Here is a 24,248-nt window from a genome sequence, read left to right on the forward strand (position 1 = left end):
GAAAATTTTCAAGTTGGGCATCCCATAATCCCATACCCCATCCAAGTTATCCCCTAATAAAAACAAGCCAAAGGATTGTTTTCTGTGTCTGGATGCAAGAAAGAAATGCTCTGTGACTGGCTGTGCAGCAGTGGGGAACCCTGACATCAGCAACTCCTATGGGGGGTAGTGCTACACTTACATGCTGAAAAATGTTCCTGATCCAATTTTTTTTAACTCAACGCACTATGCTTTGCCATGCATTGCGGCACACTGCAACCCAGGTGTGTTGCATTAGTGCATGTGATGTTCAAAATAAATGGCACTGCATCAAATGTGTGTTTTACTGCGATGGAAAGATGTAAATGGGCCATTAAAGGAGAAGTGTGGGTTTGTAAAAAAAAAAAAAAAAAAAATCCACACTCACCCCTATGCCTCAGAATTGATGTGACGCTGCAGCTGTCCCACATCGGCTATAAAACATGTCAGTCACATGACCGCTGATCACTCAGCTCTCGGTCTGCTCACAGTGAAGAATGTTGACTGTCAGTCACCACTCTCTGCTCTGCTCCTCCAGCGCTCAATAAGGACTGAGAACTGAGAGATCAAAGACAGCTGATCGCTCAGTTCTCTGCCTTCATTGGGTAGAGAGCGGTGACCGTCAGTCACCGTATCTCTGCTCTGCCCCTCCAGCTCACTGGAGCGCATAGCTGTGGAGGGGGTAGGTGCGGCTGGCTCAGGCTCCCTGCAGTGAACTCAGAGGCAGAGCCAGCTGCCACTAGGCATCAGGGTGGATCTGACATTAAAGTCGGCATTCCTCCAGAGTCTGGAACTAGATGATTGACTTCAGCTGATGTCGGACTTTAGCCTGCTGTCAGCTGAATCTGGGTCACAGGAGTGCAGAACTAAGTGCACTCATGTGACCCACAGGCGACGTAGGGCCAAAATGTCTTTGGTCCCACTTCTTCTAAGGAGCCTTGAAGCTAGCATATGGCAACTACCATTTGTGGTCTGCCGCAAAGGTATTTGACTTGACAAGTTCCCTTTAAGGGCTGGTAATATGATGTGGTCTGTAGCCACAGATGGCTCACATTTTGGCTGATTTCTGCTGAATTTACTAAAATGGCTTGAATTGCAGTGAAAGTATTCTACATATATGGCAAATCGCCAGAGCTTACAATCTAATGTGGTCACAATATACACTCACCGGTGCAACTTTATTAGGTACACCTTGATAGTACCGGGTTGGACCCCCTTTTGCCCTCAGAACTTCCTTCATTCTTCATGGCATAGATTCAACAAGGTGTTGGAAACATTCCTCAGAGATTTTGGTCCATAGTGACATGATAGCATCACACAGTTGCTGCAGATTTGTCAGCTGCACATCCATGATGAGAATCTCCCGGGAAGGATGGATCCATGCTTTCATGTTGTTTACGCCAAATTCTGATAGGCTGCAACATCTGAATGTTGCAGCTGAAATCGAGACTCATCACACCAGGCAACGTTTTACAATCTTCTTTTGCCCAATTTTAGTGAGCCTGTGCGAATTGTAGCCTCGGTTTCCTGTTCCTAGCTGACAGGAGAGGCACCCGGTGTGGTTTTCTTCTGCTGTAAACCCATCTGCTTCAAGGTTGGATGTGCTGTGCGTTCATGGATGTTTTTCTCCATACCTTGGTTGTAACGAGGGATTATTTGAGTCACTGTTGTCTATCATCTCGAACCAGTCTGCCTATTCTCCTCTGACCTCAACAAGGCATTTTGGTCCACAAAACTGCCACTGACTGGATATTTTATCTTTTTTTCGGACCGTTCTCTGTAAACCCGAGAGATGGTTGTGTGTGAAAATCCCAGTAGATCAGCCGTTTTTTGAAATATTCAGACCAGCCTGTCTGGCACCAACAACCACTCCACGTTCAAAGTCGCTTAAATCCCCTTTCTTCCCCATTCAGATGCTCGGTTTGAACTTCAGCGAGTCGTCTTCACCACATCTAGATGCCTAATGCATTGAGGTGCTGCCATGTGATTGGCTGATTAGCAATTTGTGTTACCAAGCAATCGAACGGGTGTACCTAATAAAATTGGCCGGTGAGTGTATATAGACCTGCTTAAAATTTAACCCAAGAAACCAGAGCTGCAGTCGCCACCATGCTGCCCATGGCACTTTTTTATTGGTTAACCACATTGGATGAGCTGGAAGCCCCCTTTACTGCCTCTTCTTGTATATAAGTTTGCTCCAGATGGCCATGGTTATTAGGATCAGAGTTTCTGTGTATGTACCAAGTAGAGCTAATTTTATCTTCGAGGGAACACCATAACTCTTGGGCTTGCTCTTATGTTTCTAATAAGATAAAGGAACATTGGAATTAATCATGTGCAGAAGGCATTGCTCTATGAGAATATAGAATGGAGAGGCTCCCGCTGGAATGTCTTGTATACACAGCACTTAACATACTAAAGTCATGTGTCTAATTTATGTGCTGCTACCAAGGATAAAACTCAAGAAGGCCAAATGTTTACTTCCCAAGCATTTCTGGTTTATAGAATCCTTGCAAAATGTATGAGCTGTAATGCCTGAAATCCATTATAATTACCCATTTAATATCACAATTTCACTTATATTACTGCGTTTAGTCATTTAAAGGGTATGGATACTATTTTTATTAGTTTGGGATCGAATGAGGGAAGGTTAAAGCTCCTGTCAGTTTATTTTTTGCTGTCTGTGTTTTGTTGGGGAGATTTCCACAACACGGAGTGAGAGGAAATCTCTATAAAGGAATGGGAATTCTCCTTATAGGCAGCTGACACTGGAATAGGTGTACCCATGGGGAGATTTCCTCTCTATTCCTGTTGCAAAATGTTTGATTTCCCCATCATTCTGCCTCGGTGACGATGATCACCTGGAGAAATTGAGAGAGTGGATTTATGTTGGAATACAGAATTGTATTTTTGTGCAACAACTACTGTACATCAGTATTTAGTAGAGATATAATCTTTAACCAGTAGGTGGCAGTGTTTAGAAGTTTGTAGCTGCATCTAGGGCAGTGATGGTGAACCTTGGCACCCCAGATGTTTTGGAACTACATTTCCCATGATGCTCATGCACTATGCAGTGTAGTTAAGCATCATGGGAAATGTAGTTCCAAAACATCTGGGGTGCCAAGGTTCGCCATCACTGATCTAGGGTATGCTCTATGTTGGGCTGTCACTAAATGGCGGACCTTGGCCCAGACGCAGACCGAGTGACAGTCTTGTCCGGACCGTGGCCGCACCACTTGGCAGCCTGAGTGGGACGCCTCTCCTCCTGCCACTGCAGCTGGTACAAATCACAGCATTGTAGAGGGCGGGAGGAAGGGCAGGGTGAACTCCTCTTCTGATTGTACTCGCCTGCCACCGCTGAACTCTCAGCAGGGAGGAGGGCGGGAGGCACGGAAAGGTCTACAGGAGAAGCAGCAGCTGCCAAATCTTTCATATTAAGTTTTTTAACAAGAAGAGTTGGGCAGCTCCCATCCTCAGTGCAGACCTTTCATGCCTCCCGCCCTGCTCCCTGCAGTGAGTTCAGCGGCATCAGATGAGTCCATGTGATAATAAATGGCTTCATGTGATTGCTATCCTTGAATAAAAGACAGTTTTTTGGGCATGATTAGTTATATTTTCAATATAAATGCCAAAATTGCACAATTTCTGCTAGGGTATACAAACTTTTGAGCACAACTGTATAAAAGTCCCCCCCCCCCCCTACAGTGAAAGAAGTGCAGAAGTGTGGCAGAGTCGCTCACAGGGAAATTTTTCCCATCTCACCGCCAGCACACAGAGCAATAGAGTCTTCCCTGCCAGCAGAACACAATGATCACTGCCGGCTGCTATAGCTGCTGACAGTGATCCTATATAAACCAGCCTGCCCATAGATAGATTGAATCTTGGCCAGTCTCTGTTGAACTGGCCAAGATTTGATCCATCTATAGCCAGATTAATGCACACAGGGTGATTAGGGTGTGACCAGGCACACCCTGTGTGTGTGCCTATGAGAGTGATTGTTCATTCTGGTATCAGGAAGGATAGGATAGGAGCAGCGCAGTGCCGTGACAAGGTCTTTTAACACCCAAGGCAAAAAGACCTTTACTAAAACTGGAGAGTGCAAAATCTGGTGCAGCTCTACATAGAAACCAATCAGCTTCCAGGCTTTTTTTGTCAAAGCCTAATTGAACAAGCTGAAGTTAGAAACTGATTGACTAACATGCAGAGCTGCACCTGATTGTGCACTCTTCGGTTTCAGTTAATCAACCCCAAAATGCACCCCTAATGATCTGTGAACTACATCAGCAGCATAGGTTGCCACTCCTGCCTTTTTTTTGTGCCCCTCTCTTGCTAGAGCACCCAAGGCGACCGTCCCTTCTGCCCACCCCTCAGCCTATCCCTGCTGTCGCAGAGCTACTTTAGTGTAGAAAAGGGAGAGTTTATGACTCAAGTTGTAACCTTGTATTAAATCTGTCTTATAAAGTATGTTATTGCTTCTGTTTTAGCTTTCCCTGCTGAGCCACAAAATTGATAAATGTCCCCCAATGTGTGACATGCAAACAATAAAGATACCGTATATACTCGAGTATAGGCCTACCCGAATATAAGCCGAGGCACCTAATTTTATCACAAATAACTGGGAAAACGTATTGACTCGAGTATAAGCCTAGGGTGAGAAATGTAGCAGCTACTGGGTAAACAATGCCCATTTGCAGCCTCACTGTGCCCATCTGCAGCTTCTTTGTGTCACCCGCTGTGTCATGCAGTCTGTTCGGCGGCTGTCCACTGTAACAAAGCCCCGTCGTCCCCTCATTCGTGATAGACGGAACACCGATTCAGTTTCTCACTCCAGACCCTCACTCGAGTTTAAGCCGGGGGGGGGGGGGGTTCAGCCTAAAAAATGTGCTGAAAAACTCGGCTTATACTCGAGTATATACGGTAATATATTAAATTTGCTGGTTGGAAGCTGAAGAGTGGGAACTTTGAGTGGAGAGTGAAAACCAGTTTTGCTTTTGACTGCTGGTGATTGCTGTGTTTACATTTTTAGGTTCTTTTTGGGTTCTTTCCTTGCAGCTTTTTAACACCTTTTCTGTCACTTTTTAAACAGCCTTTTTTTCTTTCCTTCCTTTAGACTACTAATTAAGGGGAGTGGTTAATTAGTCACAGGTGCTTGAGGTCCTATATAACTTTCTGTAGAACCAATTTCTGAGCCTGCTCATTCTTGAGCTTGCCACCTTTTTGATTGCTGAAACTCTGACCAAGTGGAACTAAACTAAGTGGTGAGTTAAAAACCAGAGATTATAACAGGAGCCATCAAACCTGTAAGTAATATCTGACATTTCCTGTTAGTAATATTATTGTAACTGGGAAAATGGGGGTTAGCAAGATTGAAGGTTTTGTGCAGTACACAGTGTGCCACATGTATACAACAATGGAGCAACAGCTCCAGGATGAATACCGCTGCAACAGATGTGAGCAGGTTGCCCTTCTGGAAGCTTGCATTAGAGATCTGGAGGAGCAAGTTGCAACACTGGGCAGAACTGACAACCTTGAAAGGGGTCCTGGCTAGTGGGGTTAAAGGGGAGGGTGGAGGGGTAAGTCAGGATTATCAGGTAGGGAGATGGGTTAATACAGTTAGAGGGAGTGGTAGGGGCTCACAGAAAAGGAAGGCAGGCCCTGGGTTTGAGCACCCTAGCAGATTTGCCAAGTTGGGTGAAGATGTGGGGGTATCAAGCTCAGAGGTGGCAGCCCTAGATGTCACTGCTCCTCTAACAGCCGGGAGACCAGCCCATCTAGTAGGGGTGGTGAGGGGAGATCAGGTAGGCCTAGCCAGTTGGTAATAGGGGATTCTATAATCAGAAGGACTGATAGAATAATTTGTTGCCAGGATTGCCTTAACCGAATGGTTTGCTGTGTGCCTGGTGCCAGGGTTTGGCATGTGGTGAGCTGGGTTGATAAATTACTGGGAGGGGCTGGGCATGACCCAGCTGTCTTGGTCCACGTTGGAACCAATGACAGACTATATGAAAGGTGGAGGCTCCTTAAGAACCAATTTAAAGAACTAGGCTGCAAGTTGCAGGGAAGGACCTCCAAGGTGATATTCTCTGTAATATCGGCTGTGCCATGCACAACACAGGTAAGGCAGGGGGGTGATTAGAGAACTGAATGCATGGCTAAAGACCTTGTGTAAGAAGGAAGGAATTGGGTTTTTAGAGCACTGGGCTGACTTTTCATTGGGGTGCAACCCATATGCTAAAGATGGTTTGCACCTAAATGGAAGGGGGTCTACTATGCTGAGGGGAGAGGTTTATGGAGAGGAATATTTAAACTAGGATTGTGGGGAGAGGGTGAATTAGATTATAATAGGGCAGGCAGGTCAGACGGGTCAGCCCCTATTGGTGGGTGGAATGAGGAAAGATGAGGGGAGGACTAAGGCAGATGATATGAAGGTTTCTATGTTACAATCGACCATTGAAATTGGTACTATTTGTAATAGAATAAAAAAAATATGCAACAAAGGTTTGCACAATGTGACAATGCATTAAAGTGTTTGTTCACCAATGCCAGAAGTCTGCCAAGCAAAATAGGTGAGTTGGAAGCTCTGATGCATGAGGAGAACTATGATCTAATTGGTATTGCTGAATCTTGGCTTCATTCTTCTTGTGAATGGGCTATTAATATTCCTCGCTATGCTCTCTTTCGGAAAGACAGGGAAAAACGGAGGGGTGTTGATATCTGTCTCTATGTGAGAAGTGATCTCGAAGCGAGTGTGGAAGAGGACCTAGTTGATGGAGTGTGATGAGTATGAAGCATTATGGGTGGAACTGTACATGGGTGTGCGTACTACAAAGGTTGTCATTGGAGTTTGTTATAGATCTGCTAGTAATAGTGAGGAGGTGGAGACTCAGCTCCTTGCACAGATGGAAAGGGCTGCAAGGGCTGGGACAGTGATAATAATGGGGGATTTTAACTGTCCGGAAATTGACTGGAGTAATGGCACTGCTGGTACAGTTAAAGAGCAAAAATGTATAAACCTACTACAAGACAATTTTATGATCCAGTTTATTAAGGCCCTGACTAGGAATGATGCTCTGCTGGACCTGGTAATCTCAAACAATGCAGAGCTTATTACCAGTATTCATATAAAAGAGCATCTGGGTAGCAGTGACCATAACATGATTTCATTTAATGTTAGCTGTAAGCAACAAACACATACGGGTAAGATAAAAACACTTAACTTTAAGAGAGAAAATTTTCCAAGGATGAGGGCTGCTCTCCAGGTCTTAGACTGGGAGGGAATATTGGCATCAATGGGAATTCTTCAATGTGACTTTATGCAAACTCACTGCAAAGTATCTTCCCATGGGCAATAAGTTTAAAGGTTAAAAATAAAACCTATGTGGCTCACGGACAAGGTTAAAATGACTATAAATAATAAAGAAAGAGCTTTTAAAAAATATAAAAATGAAGGAACGCTATCTTCGTTTAAATGTTACAAAGAATATGTAAAAAGGAAATCAAGGATTCAATAATTCAAAACGAATGACAGATTGCAAAAGACAAACCCCAAAAAATTCTATAAATATATATATATAGTAAAAAGGTCAGGTGGGTGACTGGGGACAAAGAGAAGGCAAATGTATTAAATACATTTTTCAGTTCTGTGTATACAAAGGAGCATGAGGGAGCTCAGGTCCATAATGTGGATGGTATTGACACAGCCCCGAATGATCCAGAATGGCTCAAAAGTGATATGATCCAGAATTATTTAGACAGAATAAAGGTGGATAAAGCACCTGGACCAGATGGCATCCACCCACGAATACTAAAATAATTGAGCTCGGTCATTTCAAGGCCATTGTTTCTAATATTTAGGGAGTCGTTAATGACTGGAATGGCTGAAATGGTACCACTGGATTTTTGCAGGGCCACTGTGGTGCCCATATTTAAAAAGGGATCAAAGTCTTTACCAAGTAACTATAGACCTGTTAGTTTAACTTCTATAGTCGGGAAGATACTGGAGAGTTAAATAAAAGGCCACATAGACGGGTTCTTGCTGAAAAAAAAATATTAGCAACAGACAGCATGGATTCATGAAAGACAGAAGTTGTCAAACAAACCTGATTTGTTTTTATGAGGAGGTAAGTAAAACCTTGGACAGAGGGGTGGCTGTGGATGTGGTATACCTGAATTTTGCAAAAGCATTTGGCACAGTTCCCCACACATGGATAATGTGTAAGGTAAAGTCTACAGGCTTGGAAAGATCAATTTGTAAATGGATAGAAAACTGGCTAAAAGACAGAATTCAGAGAGTAATGGTTAATGAATCTTACTCTGAATGGTCTAAAGTTATCAATGGTGTACCCCAAGGTTTAGTGCTGGGACCCTTACTTTTTAATATCTTTATAAAATATATCGGGTCGGGGGATTAAAAGTACCATTTCTGTCTTTGCAGATAACACTAAGCTATAAGGTGGAATAACGTCCTTACAGGATGTCTCCAATTTACAAGCCGACCTTAATGCACTGTCTATTTGGGCAACTATGTGGCAAATGAGGTTTAATGTTGATAAATGTAAAGTTATGCACTTGGGGGCTAAGAATATGCATGCATCATACATACTAGGGGAAGTACAACTGGGGGGATCCATAGTGGAGAAGGATCTGAGGGTTTTGGTAGATCATAAGGTCAATGCTAGCATGCAATGCCAAGCTGCGGTTTCCTAAAGCGAGCAAAGTTCTTTCTTGTATTAAGAGAGGTATGGACTCCAGAGAGAGAGATATCATTTTGCCCCTGTACAAATCATTAGTAAGACCTCGCCTATATGCAGTTCAGTTTTGGGCACTAGCGCACAAAAAGTATATCGGGGAACTTGAGAAAGTGCAGAGAAGGGCAACCAAACTGATGAGGCATAGAGGAGCTCAGCTTAGGTTAGAGGAACTGAATCTATTCCCTCTTGAGAAGAGGACATTAAAAGGGGATATGATCAACATGTACAAATACATAAGTGGTCCATATAGTGAACTTCGTGTTGAGTTATTCATTTTAAGGTCATCACAGAGGACAAGGGGGCACTCTTTTTGTCTAGAGGAAAAAAGATTTCATCTCCAAATATGGAAAGGTTTCTTCACAGTAAGAGCTATAAAAATATGGAATAGACTCCCTCCAGAGGTGGTTCTGACAAGCTCAGTAGATTGCTTTAAAAAAGACCTGGGTTATTTCCTAAATGTACATAATAAAACTGGGTACTAACATTTATCGGTAAAGTTGATCCAGGGAAAATCCGATTGCCTCTCCGGGGATCAGGAAGGATTTTTTTCCCTGCTGTAGCAAATTTTATCATGCTTTGCTGGGGTTTTTCGCCTTCCTCTGGATCAACTGTGGGTGAAGGATTGTGTATATGGGATTGTATTTTATTTATTTTTTGGTTGAACTAGATGGACTTGTGTCTTTTTTTCAACCTGACTAACTATGTAAATTTAATTATCCCCACAACAGAAGCAGTGTTTGTTGTGTTTGCTTGTTTTTGTCCTCGGTGAGGTGTTTACTTTGCCGCAGGGCCTCATCATGTGAAAAAGATATTTTAATGAGTTTTATAATTGACGTGGTTTCCAGGTTGTTTGTGCTGCGGCTTGGCACCACGCAGACAGCCGCTTTCTTCTAACCTCAAAGCACAGCATAACTATTTTATAGTCTGAGAGTAGAAGTTCCTCTTCAAGGTGTGGAACATGGCTGGAGTGTCACAGTCTTCCCTATGGAGTCTAGAACAAACAAAAAGGGAAAGTTGAGTTCAGTGATCACACAATTTTTAGTTATTATTGCAGTGTTTACCTTAAAGTGACTTTGTGATGAGAAAAACATGGGGGCTGCCATTGCTGATCATCTCTTGAAAGTGCTGCTTTATGTTTGAAATAGTTGTTTACAACAAACTTTCCAGCATTTTTTTTAAGTCATTATACAAGGGCTATACAAAAAGTAATGCAAAAGTGGGCATAACTTTTTTTTATCAACCCCTTCCCGCCCCTGCTAGCAGTAATCGCATGGGAATCCGGCAGGCTGGTTGTACCTAGGTTGATCGATCAATCAACTTGGTACATCAGCCTGCCCATTAACGAGTCGAACCATGTATGGCCGGCCTTACTCTACCAACATGTGAAATTTGAATGACCTATGTAAAACTTTTGCATTACTTTTGGTACAGCCTTTGTATGTGGGTCATAGTGTTTTGCTGTAGTATGGGAGTGTGTCCATAATGAGCAGGGCAATGACAAATTTTAATCTTTTATCATAACTAGTGAACTATAAATTCCTTCTGTTTTTTTTTTTATTTGAAGAATAACTGAACTGATTGGATACCATCCAGAGGAGCTTCTTGGCCGATCAGCTTATGAGTTCTATCATGCTTTGGATTCTGAAAGCATGACCAAGAGTCACCAGAATTGTAAGTATTAAACAGAATGTTCTTCATAATCTCATCTTCGTTGACAATTTTGAGTTTATTGAAACAGTTAATGGGTTCTCTGCCTGCACTGTAGATATAGGTAAGATTACATCTTAACAACAATGACTAAGCCACCCCAGCTACAATGAGGACCCATGGTTAAGTTTCCTAGGGCAACCAAAGACCATACTTCCTATACTGCTTTGATGACATACCTGCTAGAGAAGTCTGCTAGATTCCATTTGTAGTGTTCTTTATCCCCCAAAATTGTATTTATATAATATGGGGCTTTCCCTTGGACAAAGCTATTATTACAGCAACATCTACATTTACCCCATGGTTGCAGTAACTGGGTAATGAACTGCAATCTCATAACACAGGCTTGGGGTAAGAAAAATCCAAGTTTTGAAACTACAGTGAAGAAGCATAGGTGGTAGGTTTGTGATGACACCATTTCAGACATTGCTTTATGATGTCTCACACTGCACTTGTGTCCACCAGGAGCTTCCACACCTTTCCTAAGTTTGGTTAGGCTTCTGACAGCCAAAGCTTTGGTCAACAGAAGCCTTTCTCTAGGTTGACTAAATTTTTGCATTGAGAGTGGCAACTTGGGTGCCATACCCTTCCCGTCACCTGGAAGTCCTGCACTACTTAGACTGGAGTAGTTACACCATTTCTCTTCCCGGCCAGTTAGCTTAGCAATGTTCACCACCATTCATATATTGCTTTGATGACATACTTTCAGGAGAAGCCTGCTAAATTCCAATAAATGATTTTTAGTTTTCTCTGTCCAAAATGGTATTTATGTATTATGGGGCTTCCTCTTGGGCAGCATTAGTATTAAGCAAAAAGGGGATTTCACCATGTCAGACAAGTGTATTGTTGCCACATCCCTGTTGTATAACAAGAAAAGAAAATCCCCCTTTGTTGGGACTTTGTAAGCAACAACCGCACTGCAGAGCAGGGTGACGTTCAGACGGAGGTTTCTTTGCCCACACAGAGGTCTAATGTCAAATGACTCAGAGTGTGCTACATATGGATAAGAAGCCATATTGAGGCTTCAGATAGCATCACTCCCTAAATCTACAGACCTTGTAGTTTGCAATTTGCTACATATGACTCCCTGTGATCACTAGGTAAACTAATTAAGCAAGCTTTTCCCTTTGATAATACTGTGCGATACTGATGTTCTTGGTGGACATCTATCAGCACCTCCACTGGCAGTGCTACATTCATTTTTTAAAGTTGCATGATGGAACATTTTGCATGTAAAACAAAATTATGACTGCATTATACTCTTACCAATACCACTGACAAAGGTGCTTGAACCAGAAACTCGTCGGGTACCGGAGAGTAATTTTTCATGTCACGCAAATCACGTAACCTGTCATGTTTTTTGTCTTTTCTTTTTTTGATTTTGTAATATGTATTTTCTTTGATATGTCTTTTTTAAAACAAATGATCATTTCATGTTTAAATGATCGAACGATTTTATGTATACACAATAAATACATTTTCTAATCTACTTATGTGTGGTTGTTGCCTATAAAGTCCCAACGAAGGGGGATTTACTTTTCTTGTTAGTATTAAAGCCACTGTTAAAAAAAAAAATAAAAATAAAAATTAAAGCAAACATCTACCCTATGGTGCAATCGCTGGTTAATTACCCGCAAACTTACAAAGCTTTGTTAAATGGAAGCCTCTCTCTACGGTGACTACCATATTTGCAGTGAGGATGGCAACTTGGATGCCATACCCCTTCCATCATCTGGAAGCTTTTCACTACTTGGCCCTGCAGTAGTTACACCATTTTCCCCTCTTGAAAGTTGGCTCAGCAGTGTTCACTTCTTAATTGAATGCAATAGGTTAACTACTGCATTAAAGAGCTTAAAGCCATGGCACTAAACCAAAAAAAAAAAAAAAAGAAACATCCTCATTATTAACCGACAATGTATACCGCATTCCAAGCTCCCAATGTGCAAAGCCTTAATGTGCTTAGGGTGTGGCCTGACAAGCGCTATATATAAACAAGAGGAGTATTAATATCGATTGCCTCTGCTCCGGCCACAGTCATTAAGCAATGCAGACTGAAGTCATCACACTTCATTTCATTTACACAATGCTGTAATGTTTCATATTAAGGTGAGGTTTATTGTCCTGAAGAGTCCTAGTTATTTGTTATTCAAGTGTAAAGTTCTAGCATCTAAATACTTAATTGGGCTTGGATCATTTGGAAGTTAAGTAGTAGATTTGGCAGCCACTGTAGTACATGGTGTTTCTCCTCATGTGCAGGAGACGGTGTTTAATTTATATCTCCCTATCTGAATAGTATGTGCACTGCTAAACATTTACTTTGTTAAACGATTGGGAATTACTCCTGACAAAGGTCCTATTTATGGTTTTACACATAACGTCTTTTATTGTTTTCCTTTGTTTTATAATGGCATGAAAGTATTGGTAGGTGAGGCAGGGTAAATGGATCCATTAAACATGTCAGGTGTTGCTCAGGTGTTTTGCAGAAAAATAAAACGTTGGTAATGGAAGTCTCATAGTACAATGTTTCTCAACTCCAGTCCTCAAGTACCCCCAACAGGTTGTGTTTTCAGGATAACCATTATTTTGCACAGGTGATTTGATCAGTAATTACCACAGCCATTTCATCTTCGGGAAATCCTGAATACATGACCTGTTGGGGATACTGGAGGACAGGAGTTGAGAAACATTGTCATAGTATAATGCAGTGTTTCTCAACTCCAGTCCTCAAGGCGCCCCAACAGGTCATGTTTTCAGGCTTTCCATTATTTTGCACAGGTGATTTGATCAGTTTCACTGCCTTAGTAATTACCACAGCTATTTCATTTGAGGGAAATCCTGAAAACATGACCTGTTGGGGCGCCTTGAGGACTGGAGTTGAGAAACACTGGTATAATGCAATAGAAAAGGAATTTTGCAAGCAGTTTAGGAGTTTTGGTGGACTCTTCATAGTTCCAAAGCATAGAAGTATCATGCCATCTCAACCCCTTTGAGCTAATGCACCATTATCCATCTATTTGCATGGATAGTCCACCATTCTCTGCTCCATCGGTGCAGCTGCTACCTCATTGGCTTTGCTAGGACCACAGGCACTTCTTGTGGCATTAGCAGCTCCAGGGTACCCAGCCCGATACCGCAATTATCTAGCATTCTTACAGTTACATAGTTAGGCTGAAAAAAGATGCAAGTCCATCTAGTTTAACCAATAGAAAACAATGAATGAATAAATTATTAACCTCCATATACCCTATAACTACAGCTTAGAAAAGCGAAAAGCCCTTCCAATTATTTGTTTCCAGGTTTAGATCAGTGGTCCTCAATATTTGCGGGAACATAATTAATCAAAGTGGTTGTAAACCCTTAAAAAAAATTCTCCAAAAAAAAAAACCTGCAAGACAAATTCATAATGAGCTGGTATGCATAGCATACCAGCTCATTATAAATTACCCTAGATCTAAGCCCCCGCAGCTGTCCTCGTTCACCGCTCCGGCGGCTGACATCTCTCCCGGGGGTTACTTCCGGGTATCGCAGCTCCCCATGCCGGCGCATGTGCTCGGGAGCCGCTGGCAACGGCACAGTGTAACTGAAGCAATGGCACGTATGTGCCATTGCTTCAGTTTGCTTAAGTGCGCATGTACCGCTGACATCGCCACATGCAAATACAGGGATATCTCCTAAACCGTGCAGGTTTAGGAGATATCCAGTGTAGCTACAGGTAAGCCTAATTATATAGGGTGTGGCTCCCCATGCCCACGCATTGCGCTCGGGAGCCGCCGGCAACGGCACCGTGTAACTGAAGCAACGGCACGTACGTGCCATTTCTTCAGTTTGCTTAAGTGCGCATGTGCCGATGACATTGGCACATGCAAATACAGGGATATCTCCTAAACCGTGCAGGTTTAGGAGATATCCAGTGTAGCTACAGGTAAGCCTAATTATAGGCTTGCCTGTAGTATAAAGTGGTTGTAAAGGGTTTACAGCCAATTTGAGAATATGAAAGCCATCACATAAAATGATTCCTTACTGACACTACACAAATGCATGACCCACTCTCCCTCCCCCTTACACCGGTCCCAATATAAATGAAAAGGCGACATTGTAATTACACCTACCCCTTCAATAAAACTATAGTCTAAATGAGACATATTTATGGATATAGTTAGTCCAAATGAAGGTTAATATGGGCATGAGCATTATAGCAAATACATATACTACTCATGCAGGAATAAAACTGCTTTGTCAAATGGCTGGATGTTTCTTTTGAATCTGAAAGTCTCGATAACTATATAGAATCAGACTGAACAGTCCAGCTTTCCAATAAAGTTCAGGGCTATGTAAATATAGTTCCAATGCTGGTCTAAGGCTGGGTTCACGCATCCCCAGCATCCAATTCGCACGACAGGAGATTGTGATCGGCTCTCTATGGAGCCGGTTCACATATCTCTGTTGCGGCTGCAGAGTGGCTTGCACAGGAGTGCTGTGTGTCTTGGCTCCATTTCAGGGCCGAATTCAGGCAAAAATTCGGCCCTGATTCGTCCCTGAAATGGAGAACAGGGGCACACCGGACCCCTGCAGCAAAACGCTGCATCCGTCGGAGGTGTTATCCCAGCCTAAAAGATATATAGTTTGATTCCATATCAATCAGACGATCGGGTATGTGTGTTGAATAGATATGTACTTTAAGCAGCAATGTTCATAAACAAAAGCCATTAATTTTAGTAGCACATTTGTAGGTAATCACCTTTTATATATACAGTGAGGGGGAAAAAAGTATTTTAACTGTGAGAGACAGAATAACAACAAAAATATCCAGAAAAACACATTTTAAAAAAGTTATAGATTGATTTCCATTTTAATGAGTTAAATAAGTATTTGATCCCCTATCAGTCAGCAAGATTTCAGGCTCCCAGGTGTCTTCTATACAGGCAACGAGCTGAGATTAGGAGCACTCTCTTAAAGGGAGTGCTCCTAATCTCAGTTTGTTGGCTGTATAAAATACCTGTTCACAGAAGCAATCAATCAGATTCTAATCTCTCCACCATGGCCAGGACCAAAGAACTGTCCAAGGATGTCAGGGTCAAAATTGTAGACCTACAAAAAGGCTGGAATGGACTACAAGACCATCGCCAAGCAGCTTGGTGGAAGGGTGAAAACAGTTGGTGTGATTATTCGTAAATGGAAGAAACACAAAATAACTGTCAATCTCCCTCGGTCTGGGGCTCACCTCGTGGAGTTTCAATGATCATGAGAACGGTGAGGAATCAGCCCAGAACTACACAGGAGAATCATGTCAACGATCTCAAGGCAGCTGGGACCATAGTCATCAAGAAAACAATTAGTAACACACTACGCTGTGAGTGACTAAAAACCTGCAGCGCCTGCAAGGTCTCTCTGCTCAAGAAAGCACATGTACAGGCCCGTTTGAAGTTTGCTAATGAACATCTAAATGATTTAGAGGAGAACTGGGTGAAAGTATTGTGGTCAGATGAGACCAAAATCAATCTCTTTGGCATCAACTCAACTCGTCGTGTTTGGAGGAGGAGGAATACTGCCTATGACCCCAATAACACCATCCCCACCATCAAACATGGAGGAGGAAACATTATGCTTTGAGGGTGTTTTTCTGCTAAGGGGACAGGACAACTATACTGCATCAAAGAGACGATGGCTGGGACCACGTACCGTCAAATCTTGGGAGAGAACCTCCTTCCTTCAGCCAGGGCATTAAAAATTGGTCGTGGATGGGTATTCCAGCATGACAATGACCCAAAACACACGGCCAAGGTAACAAATTAGTGACTCAAGAAGAAGCACATTAAGGTCCTGGAGTGGCCTTGCCAATCTCCAGACCCTAATCCGATTGAAAATATGTGGAGGGAGCTGAAGATTTGCGTTACCAAATGTAAGCCTCAAAACCTTAATGACTTTGAGGGGATCCGCAAGCAAAGAGGAGTGGGACAAAATCAACAAGAAACGTCTGACCTCTGTGATTGCCAACAAGGGGTTTGCCACCAAGTTCTAAGTCATGTTTTGCGAAGGGGTCAAATACTTATTTCACACATTAAAATGCAAATCAATTTATAACTTTTTTAAAATGCGTTTTTCTGGATTTTTTTGTTGTTATTCTGTTTCTCACTGTTAAATAAACCTACCATTAAAATTATAGACTGATCATTTATTTGTCAGTGGGCAAACATACAAAATCAGCAGGGGATCAAATACCTTTTTTCCCCTCACTGTATGACTATATATTACCTATATTTATAAATAGGTCGCACTTTCATTGGTGTTGTCTAATAGGGGTAAGGGCATTTGTAGTGCTGTATTTTAGGGAGACCAAGTTGTCCTTTTATTTTTATTATTGGGGGGAGGTACCACTAAACTTGTGGGCCCCTTTCACACATTCAGGCCCTTTATCCCTTTTTCATCCATCCCTTAATGGATGAAAAATGGACATGAATGCATCTCTATGGAAAAATGGATGTAAATGAACGATCATTCATTTACATCTGTGTACATCCACTTCCGTCAACATAGGTTTTTTTGGAAAACGGATCAAATCTCTACTTTTCTCTCGTTAAAAAAAACAGATCTGATGAAATACGGATTTAAACAGACAAACAGTCTGTTTTTGCATGAAAGAATGGCTCCAGGACTCAAGTGGTTAAGTACAAGATGGCAGATGTAAAAAACTGATGTAAACTTCATCCATTTTTTTTTTAACATGGCTGAACTGATCAAACGAATGGTCCACATGTGTGAAAGGGGCCTCATGTGACAGGTGCCATGTCCTCAAATTTCTTTTCAGGGTGTGTTCCACATTTTTACTTAGCAGTGCGGACTCTGTATTTAATTTGCACTTCCAAATATTTGATATGATTTCCATTTATCATGTTTCTAAAGAGCAAAGGGTACTCCTGCATGACAAATAAAGTTAGTACTTGATAGTGTAGTAAATCACTTACCTCTGTGCTGCTCTACCCCCATAAGGATCCTTATATTGCACAGTAATATCTTTCAAGTGATACCATTGTCTGAGAGTCCACATACCGTTGTAGGCTCTATAATGTACTGCACCGCTGGGATTCAGTATTCAGTTCTTTATTGTTAAAACATTCAATAAAAATGACTGAAACCAAGAAAGTTTAGTAAATGTTAGATGTTACGTACCACAAACTTAGTTATTTTTTAAAAATATTTTTAGATAAAGGAGTCACTGAGAAAGCACCAATAAAGATTATAGCTAAAAATATATAAACCTTAAACCTAGTACACACCACTATTTTTTTTTTTTCTATTGAACAGCCGACATTCAGCCCCTGTGCACTAGGCTTTAGAGAGCAATTACAAAAACCAACATATTCAGTGTTTGTTAATAATTGGTATTATTAGGGAGTTAATAATAAAATGAAAAAGGAAACGCTTGTCTTGATCAGCCTTTCTCAAGAAGAGTTCTGTGGAACCTTAGGGCTCCTCCAGAAGTTGCTAGGGGTTCCTTGAGCAATAAGCAATTTCTACCTCCCATAAGTAACCTCTGACAACCAATGACCTTTACGCTATTTGTAAGCGGGGTAGTCTTCCTACTGACCACAAATGTAAGGAGCATGCTTCCCAATGACCATCACACTAATGTACCATGAGTTGTGGATATGTTATTTATTAGTAGGGGTTCCTTTAGATCAGAAAGTTATTTCAAGGGTTCCATCATGTTAAAAAGGTTGAGAAGGGCTGGTATAGATGAGCTGCAATGGAGGTGGAAGGTGGTGCTCCATCATAGCAAACTGGTACCCTATGAGGCTTACTCTGTGCACCCCTTTAGAACCCTTGTCCTTCAAAGCCTCATGCTTTAGTACTGATTGCAGAGACAATATACCTGCTTTTCAAAATGCAATCATAGCATCTTAATTCATATTACAGCTATCCTGTACATGTTGAACCACAACAGACCATAACCATGTACAGGCAAGCTGCGTCTCAAATGTTATACAAAGGTGCCACAGTTGGGGTCCATAATATATGGTAGCATTCTTGTTTCTACCTTTTTTTTGGCTTGCTATATTAAATTTTGTTTGTCGTTATTCTGTGTCAGACATGTTTGAATGAAATGTTGCTTATGTTACTCACTTTTTTTTTTGTGGTTTACCAGTGTGCACAAAGGGCCAAGTAGTCAGTGGTCAGTATCGGATGCTTGCAAAGCATGGTGGTTACGTCTGGGTGGAAAGTCATGGCACTGTTATCTACAACACACGCAACTCCCAGCCACAATGCATCGTCTGTGTGAACTACGTCCTGAGGTAAGGAGAACAAATTCTGGTACCATGTTAGACAATGTTGGAAAAAAACAGTCAATACATCTAGAGCAACCCCTTCTATATATGCATTTCACTCTTTTAGGTATGGCAAGGATCAACTCCCTATTGACTGTTATCTGAAACTGTAGAGGAGGTTCTGCCCTCACTCCTTTATCATAATTATCAGTCAAGCTACTGTTGTCAGTGGTCCAAGTGAAATCTCCATTAAATTCTGTGAACAGTTGGCTAGAGGCAGAAGAATAGAGACCTGTTGTATCACTCACCATCTAGTGCAGTGGCCTCCAAACTGAAGCCAGAGGCCAGATGTGGCCTTTTACTTGCCTTTATCTGACCCTTAGGGCACTAATCCTGACACTGATACAAGGCACTATTCCTCCCACTGACACCAGCAGTGGGGCATAATTCCAGTCACTGACACCAACAATGTGGCACGATTCCTCCCACTGGCACCAATGGTCGGCCCCACTATTTATCTCCCCTAATACCAACAATGGGGCACTATTCCTCGCACTGGCACCAATAGCTGGACACTATTTCTTCCCATGATGCCAACGATGGGTACTATTCCTCCCACTTATACCAATGATGTGGTACTATTTATTCCCACTGACACTAGGGCATTTTCTACTTACACTGGCCACAGTTCAGCCCCCTCAAAGTCTGAAGGACAGTAAACTGGTTCTTTGTTTAGAAACTTTGGAGACCCTTGCTCTCGTGGATAAGAAAATGCAACAAGCGGTATCTGCTCATTTCATTGTCACCTTAAGGCATTGTCACCCTAAGAAGGAAGAACCCATGGTTACACTTTTTTTAGGTAGGATAACTTGGAATCATTTAGTTGAAAGGAAGAAATACTGAAAATATAGGATTAAAGAAAATCAGCCACTTTGCCAATTCAGGGCAAAGTGACGGGTTTAATGGAGGAAGAGCCCCCCACTTGCTGACACTCAAATTTACCGTGGTCTCCCAACCCTCTATTGTTCTTTTGGAGCCCTCTGTGAAAACCAAGTCCAAAAGGAGCATGTGAACTCCTCTCAGGATGCAATGCTTGGGGCTGAGCAGCCAATAATCAGGTTCCAGCACTGTCAGATGAGGAGGAGGCGGAGGAAGTTAACACTGTCTAAGCTCCAACAAACACCTTCCGACATGCAACATACTCAAGCTTAGACTTGGTGTCCCAATGAAATGGTGGATGGGGGTGCACCTAAGATAAGTATCAACTGGTAGAGGGTTGTTTTTACAGAAGAACCTGACAACTTGCCCCAAATGACCAAAGTCATGGAGGTTCATTAAGTTTTCTGACATTACAGGAAAATATGTGTCAACAGATTTGGTTTATTTACTTAGTTTAGATGCATTTTAATTGTCATCATCAAGCAAATAAATATAATTGACTACGCTTCTGTTCATTTTTTTTTTTTTTCTGCAGTGACATAGAAAAGACCGATATTGTGTTCTCCATGGACCAGACAGAGTCTCTCTTCAAGCCTCACCAGGTGACCATGAGCTCTATCTTCAGCAATGCTGTCTCTGACAAGACCAGCGACTTCTTGTATACCAAGTTGAAGGAAGAACCAGATGAGCTGGCACAGCTGGCTCCCACTCCAGGGGATGAAATTATTTCCTTGGATTTTGGTAAGTAGATTTCATTTTTGGGCTATATACCTAACTTTAAGTAATTCACCTCACTTAAAAGAAAAAAAAACTATGGCATATATATATATATATATATATATATATATATATATATATATATATATATATATATATATATATATATATATTATAACCTAAGCTTAAGCCCCAATGCTAATGCTAACTTAAGTTCATACCTAAATTGTCATCACCTGAACTATCAAGGCATTCTCTGAGCCAAACAGATTTACCATAATCAATTTAGTTGACTTCTCTGGAACCTTTCTAAATTCTTAAAACAGCTTAAGGAGAGATGCACACAAAGAAAAGATTAAACATTTAGTTCAATAGTTGGTGTTGTTTCAACTATGTGGATTGACTTTTGTTTTGTAGGTTCTCAGACTTATGAAGAGCCATCGACTTACAGCAGCAGCGTGCAGCCAAGTCCAAACAAACAGTGGCCAGTGGAAGTTAAAAATCATGGTTCCCAGCCTGACATTGTGAACCATCCGTCCTTTACAGCGCCTCAGGTGGCTCCTGGGAGTACTACACCCAGTGCTAGCAGCAACAGCAGCTGCTCTACGGTAAGACTTTTCTTTCCAGTGATGTTTTTTTAATCTCTTATCCAATAGCAACAATGACAGGGGTGTTTGAACAGCTGCAGCAATAGCCGAAAAAATGTAATCAATGTAAATTCTTTATTTATGTAGTAATTACTTCACATGTCCCTTTAATTTCAGCCAAGCAGTCCAGGAGAGTACTATACGACTTTGGAAGAAGATCTCAAGATTGAGCTGATTGAGAAGCTCTTTGCAATGGATACAGAAGCAAAGAATAATTGTAACACTACTAAGGTAGGTGGGGAAGAGATGTATCCCACAAAAATCAATCAGCTTCTGCTTGACATATTGTTAGTAAATATCAGGAAATTATAGCAAGGCTGACATCTGTTTTTTATTTCCCCCCACATTATTATAAGGAGGTGGTAATCCACATGACAGCTGGTGTTAGCATCAGGGTAATTAGGTACAAGACAGCTTTATTTATTTTATAATAATTTTAGTGGCCTAGTACATACTTCTTATTTATTCTAAGTAGTTACAGAGTTGGTACGGCTGAATAAAAACCCCAGCCCATCCAATCTTATCTAGCAGCAGAGTAAAGTACTTCTGTTAAACATTTAGAGGGATGCTATACTTTCTATTGAAGATGCATTATATGTGTATACCTTCATAAAATCATGCATTTCTTTTCCTCATAGAATGACTTTAATGAGCTGGATCTTGAAACACTCGCCCCATACATTCCAATGGATGGTGAAGATTTCCAGTTGAACCCTATTTGCCAGGAAGAGAGTCCCCTCAGTGATAGCACACAAAAGCCCACCCAGCAGAACATAAGTAGCATGAATACACTCTACCAACCCGGTGCCCTTCCTCCTCAGAGCCAGTACCTGCATCAGACTTATGCTCAACCAATGGCAGCTAAAGGCAGTAATCCCAGCCAGGATTCTCTGCCCACCGGCCTCTATAATGGTGAAAGAAAGTCGCCAGCCTTATTGGCCTATCATACCGGAGCAAGTACACCACTGTCTTCAATGGGAGGCAGGCCTAATGTACAATGGCCACCAGACCCTCCTGTCAATTACATGCCCCCAAAGTGGAGACTGATGGAGCAATACCATGAATCCAGCTCAGCAACTGGACACCCAATGCATCAACACAGCATGCCATTATATAAGCAAAGGTAGGAGGAATAAAGATAAAGTATCTATCCTTTATTTTTTCTTACATTCCCTTCCCCTCCCTTCCTTGATAATACGATAAATGAATCAGTCTACCCAAAACCCCCATTTCAATTTTTGGTAGTAGCCACCTGGTGTAAACCATCTAACAATTTCTTATACCTGTTGGGGGCTCATTGAGTTTTTTGCACCGAGTCCCTGTGTTTCCACACCTGCTGTGTTCACATTCTGCCTGCTGGATTAAGAATGTACCTGGAGGAGCTGGCACACACAAAGGTGGATAAGAACACCCAAGACACATCCGCAGTAGTAGTACTCCAGCAACAACATCCCCATCTTGTTGCTGGAGTATCCCAGTCTTAAAATAAGTTAGGAGTTAACTCAAATTATGAGATCTCCCTTATAATGAAAATGTCACCTTTGCCTGTACTGACTCTTTAATATTTCTTAAACATAATGGAGATGGAAACTTACTTCTGTTGGAAATCTTATTATCAGGTCGCTTGAGAGCTTTGGGCAACGTGGTAAGGATTTACATACCACAGAGATGACATTCTGCAACAGTATGAAGAGGAAGCGGCAGCTTGATTATGGTGCTCAGGGGTTCTCACAACTCAATGTGGTAAGCAGAAAGATATCTGCACTGACTGTTGTTTGTAATCAGGCTGCTTTGATACACTGTATAGACCAGGGTTTCTCAACCAGGGCTCCATGGATCCCTAGGGTTCCTCCAGAGGTTGCTAAGGGTTCCATGAGCAATTTCTGACACCATTAGTCTTTTTTGCTATCTGTATGTCAACAAGTGTAAGCAGCATTCTTCCCACTGACCATCACACTAATGTATCATGAATTGTAGATATGCATTTTTTTAGCAGGGGTTTCCTGAGACCGGAAAGTTATTTCAAGGGTTCCTCTGTGTTTAAAAGGTTGTGAAAGGTTGGTATAGATCATATCGGGGTCTCTGACACTCATCCAAGGACTGGACTCTTTGGCTACCTTGGAAGAGCTGCTTATTTCTCACTCAGTTATTTCACCTTATTGGGCAACCTAGCCAATCCTTCCTTGTTTTCAGTGGGAAGTAGAAAAGACGAGGGGGATAACTGTGCAGATGCTTTCCTGTCCATCACTTCCATGTCAATAGCTAGCATTTTTCTGGCCATGGGTGGGCAGATTTTTTCACAGTTTTGACAAGGATGATAAGGTCTGGTTCTGTCCTGGAAGTATTGCACAGAGAAGAGGGAGAACAGTGGGGATTTCAGATTCCCAGACCACTGGACTGGCTGTGAGGGCACTGACAGGGCACTGACAGTTTAGCATCCCCAGAGGTAAGTACAGCAGGAATAGGGAGGGGGTAAGAAAGTGTAAAGTGTTAGTTCTGTAAGGGTGAACTAACATTTTTGAATTAAATATAATCATTGCCACCTGCAGAGATTTTCCAAATGGATGGAAGATCTGACCAGCCCATTCAGGACTGTTCAGCGAGCGTGTCCAAAGCCTTGTTGACGCCAGAGCAAATGTAAATGAACCCTTAGTGATATTGTTACGTGTTGGTTACAGTAAGGGCAGAAGAACATGTTCTTTTCTAAATAAAACACTTGAAATTTGTCTAAGTCAGAGATAGAATTGAGCTCATACGGAGATTGTTATTAGTAATACTATTATCTGCTTCTAGTATGCATCTAATGCATTGTCTTTTTTGTAGGGGGAGTTACCCGATAACACCATACAATCACTTATGTGGAAAAGGATGAAATCCTTAAAACCAGAAATCTGCCCACTTGTTTCAGAAAAGAAATCCCTGAGCACAAGTGTCCTGAATGGTGAGTAGAGGACTTTAGTGATGGCTTTCATAGGCTTTTTGTTGCCCTTTATATGCTGATAGATGTCCCGAGACACTTTTAAGGTTGAACTTTAATCTGAAAATTAAGTTCTGTTAGATGATTTCTGGTCCCTTTTTTGCAGGTATAGATATGAATAACATTAAAAATACAGTAAGTGTTTATAACAAGGGTAGGCAACCGGTGCACCCCAGCTGTTGTAGAACTGCAAGTCCTAAGAGGCATTGGAAGACTCTGACTGCCACAG

At 41.8% G+C, this 24,248-nt stretch overlaps 1 protein-coding gene across 2 annotated transcripts in view; it reads left to right on the forward strand.

Moving 5' to 3' along the window:
• EPAS1 (endothelial PAS domain protein 1) overlaps positions 1 to 24,248 on the forward strand; it is a 510,313-nt gene that overhangs the window by 471,730 nt on the left and 14,335 nt on the right. For both annotated transcript variants that reach the window (XM_073628490.1, XM_073628489.1), the window contains exons 7-14: positions 10,333 to 10,439; positions 18,619 to 18,766; positions 20,214 to 20,419; positions 20,813 to 21,003; positions 21,160 to 21,273; positions 21,681 to 22,165; positions 22,662 to 22,785; positions 23,866 to 23,983. In XM_073628490.1, the coding sequence (XP_073484591.1) occupies positions 10,333 to 10,439; positions 18,619 to 18,766; positions 20,214 to 20,419; positions 20,813 to 21,003; positions 21,160 to 21,273; positions 21,681 to 22,165; positions 22,662 to 22,785; positions 23,866 to 23,983 (1,493 nt within the window). The remainder of the gene's footprint in view (positions 1 to 10,332; positions 10,440 to 18,618; positions 18,767 to 20,213; positions 20,420 to 20,812; positions 21,004 to 21,159; positions 21,274 to 21,680; positions 22,166 to 22,661; positions 22,786 to 23,865; positions 23,984 to 24,248) is intronic.

This window comes from Aquarana catesbeiana, linkage group LG04 (genome assembly GCF_042186555.1).
Source record: "Aquarana catesbeiana isolate 2022-GZ linkage group LG04, ASM4218655v1, whole genome shotgun sequence".
Lineage (NCBI taxonomy): Eukaryota > Metazoa > Chordata > Amphibia > Anura > Ranidae > Aquarana > Aquarana catesbeiana.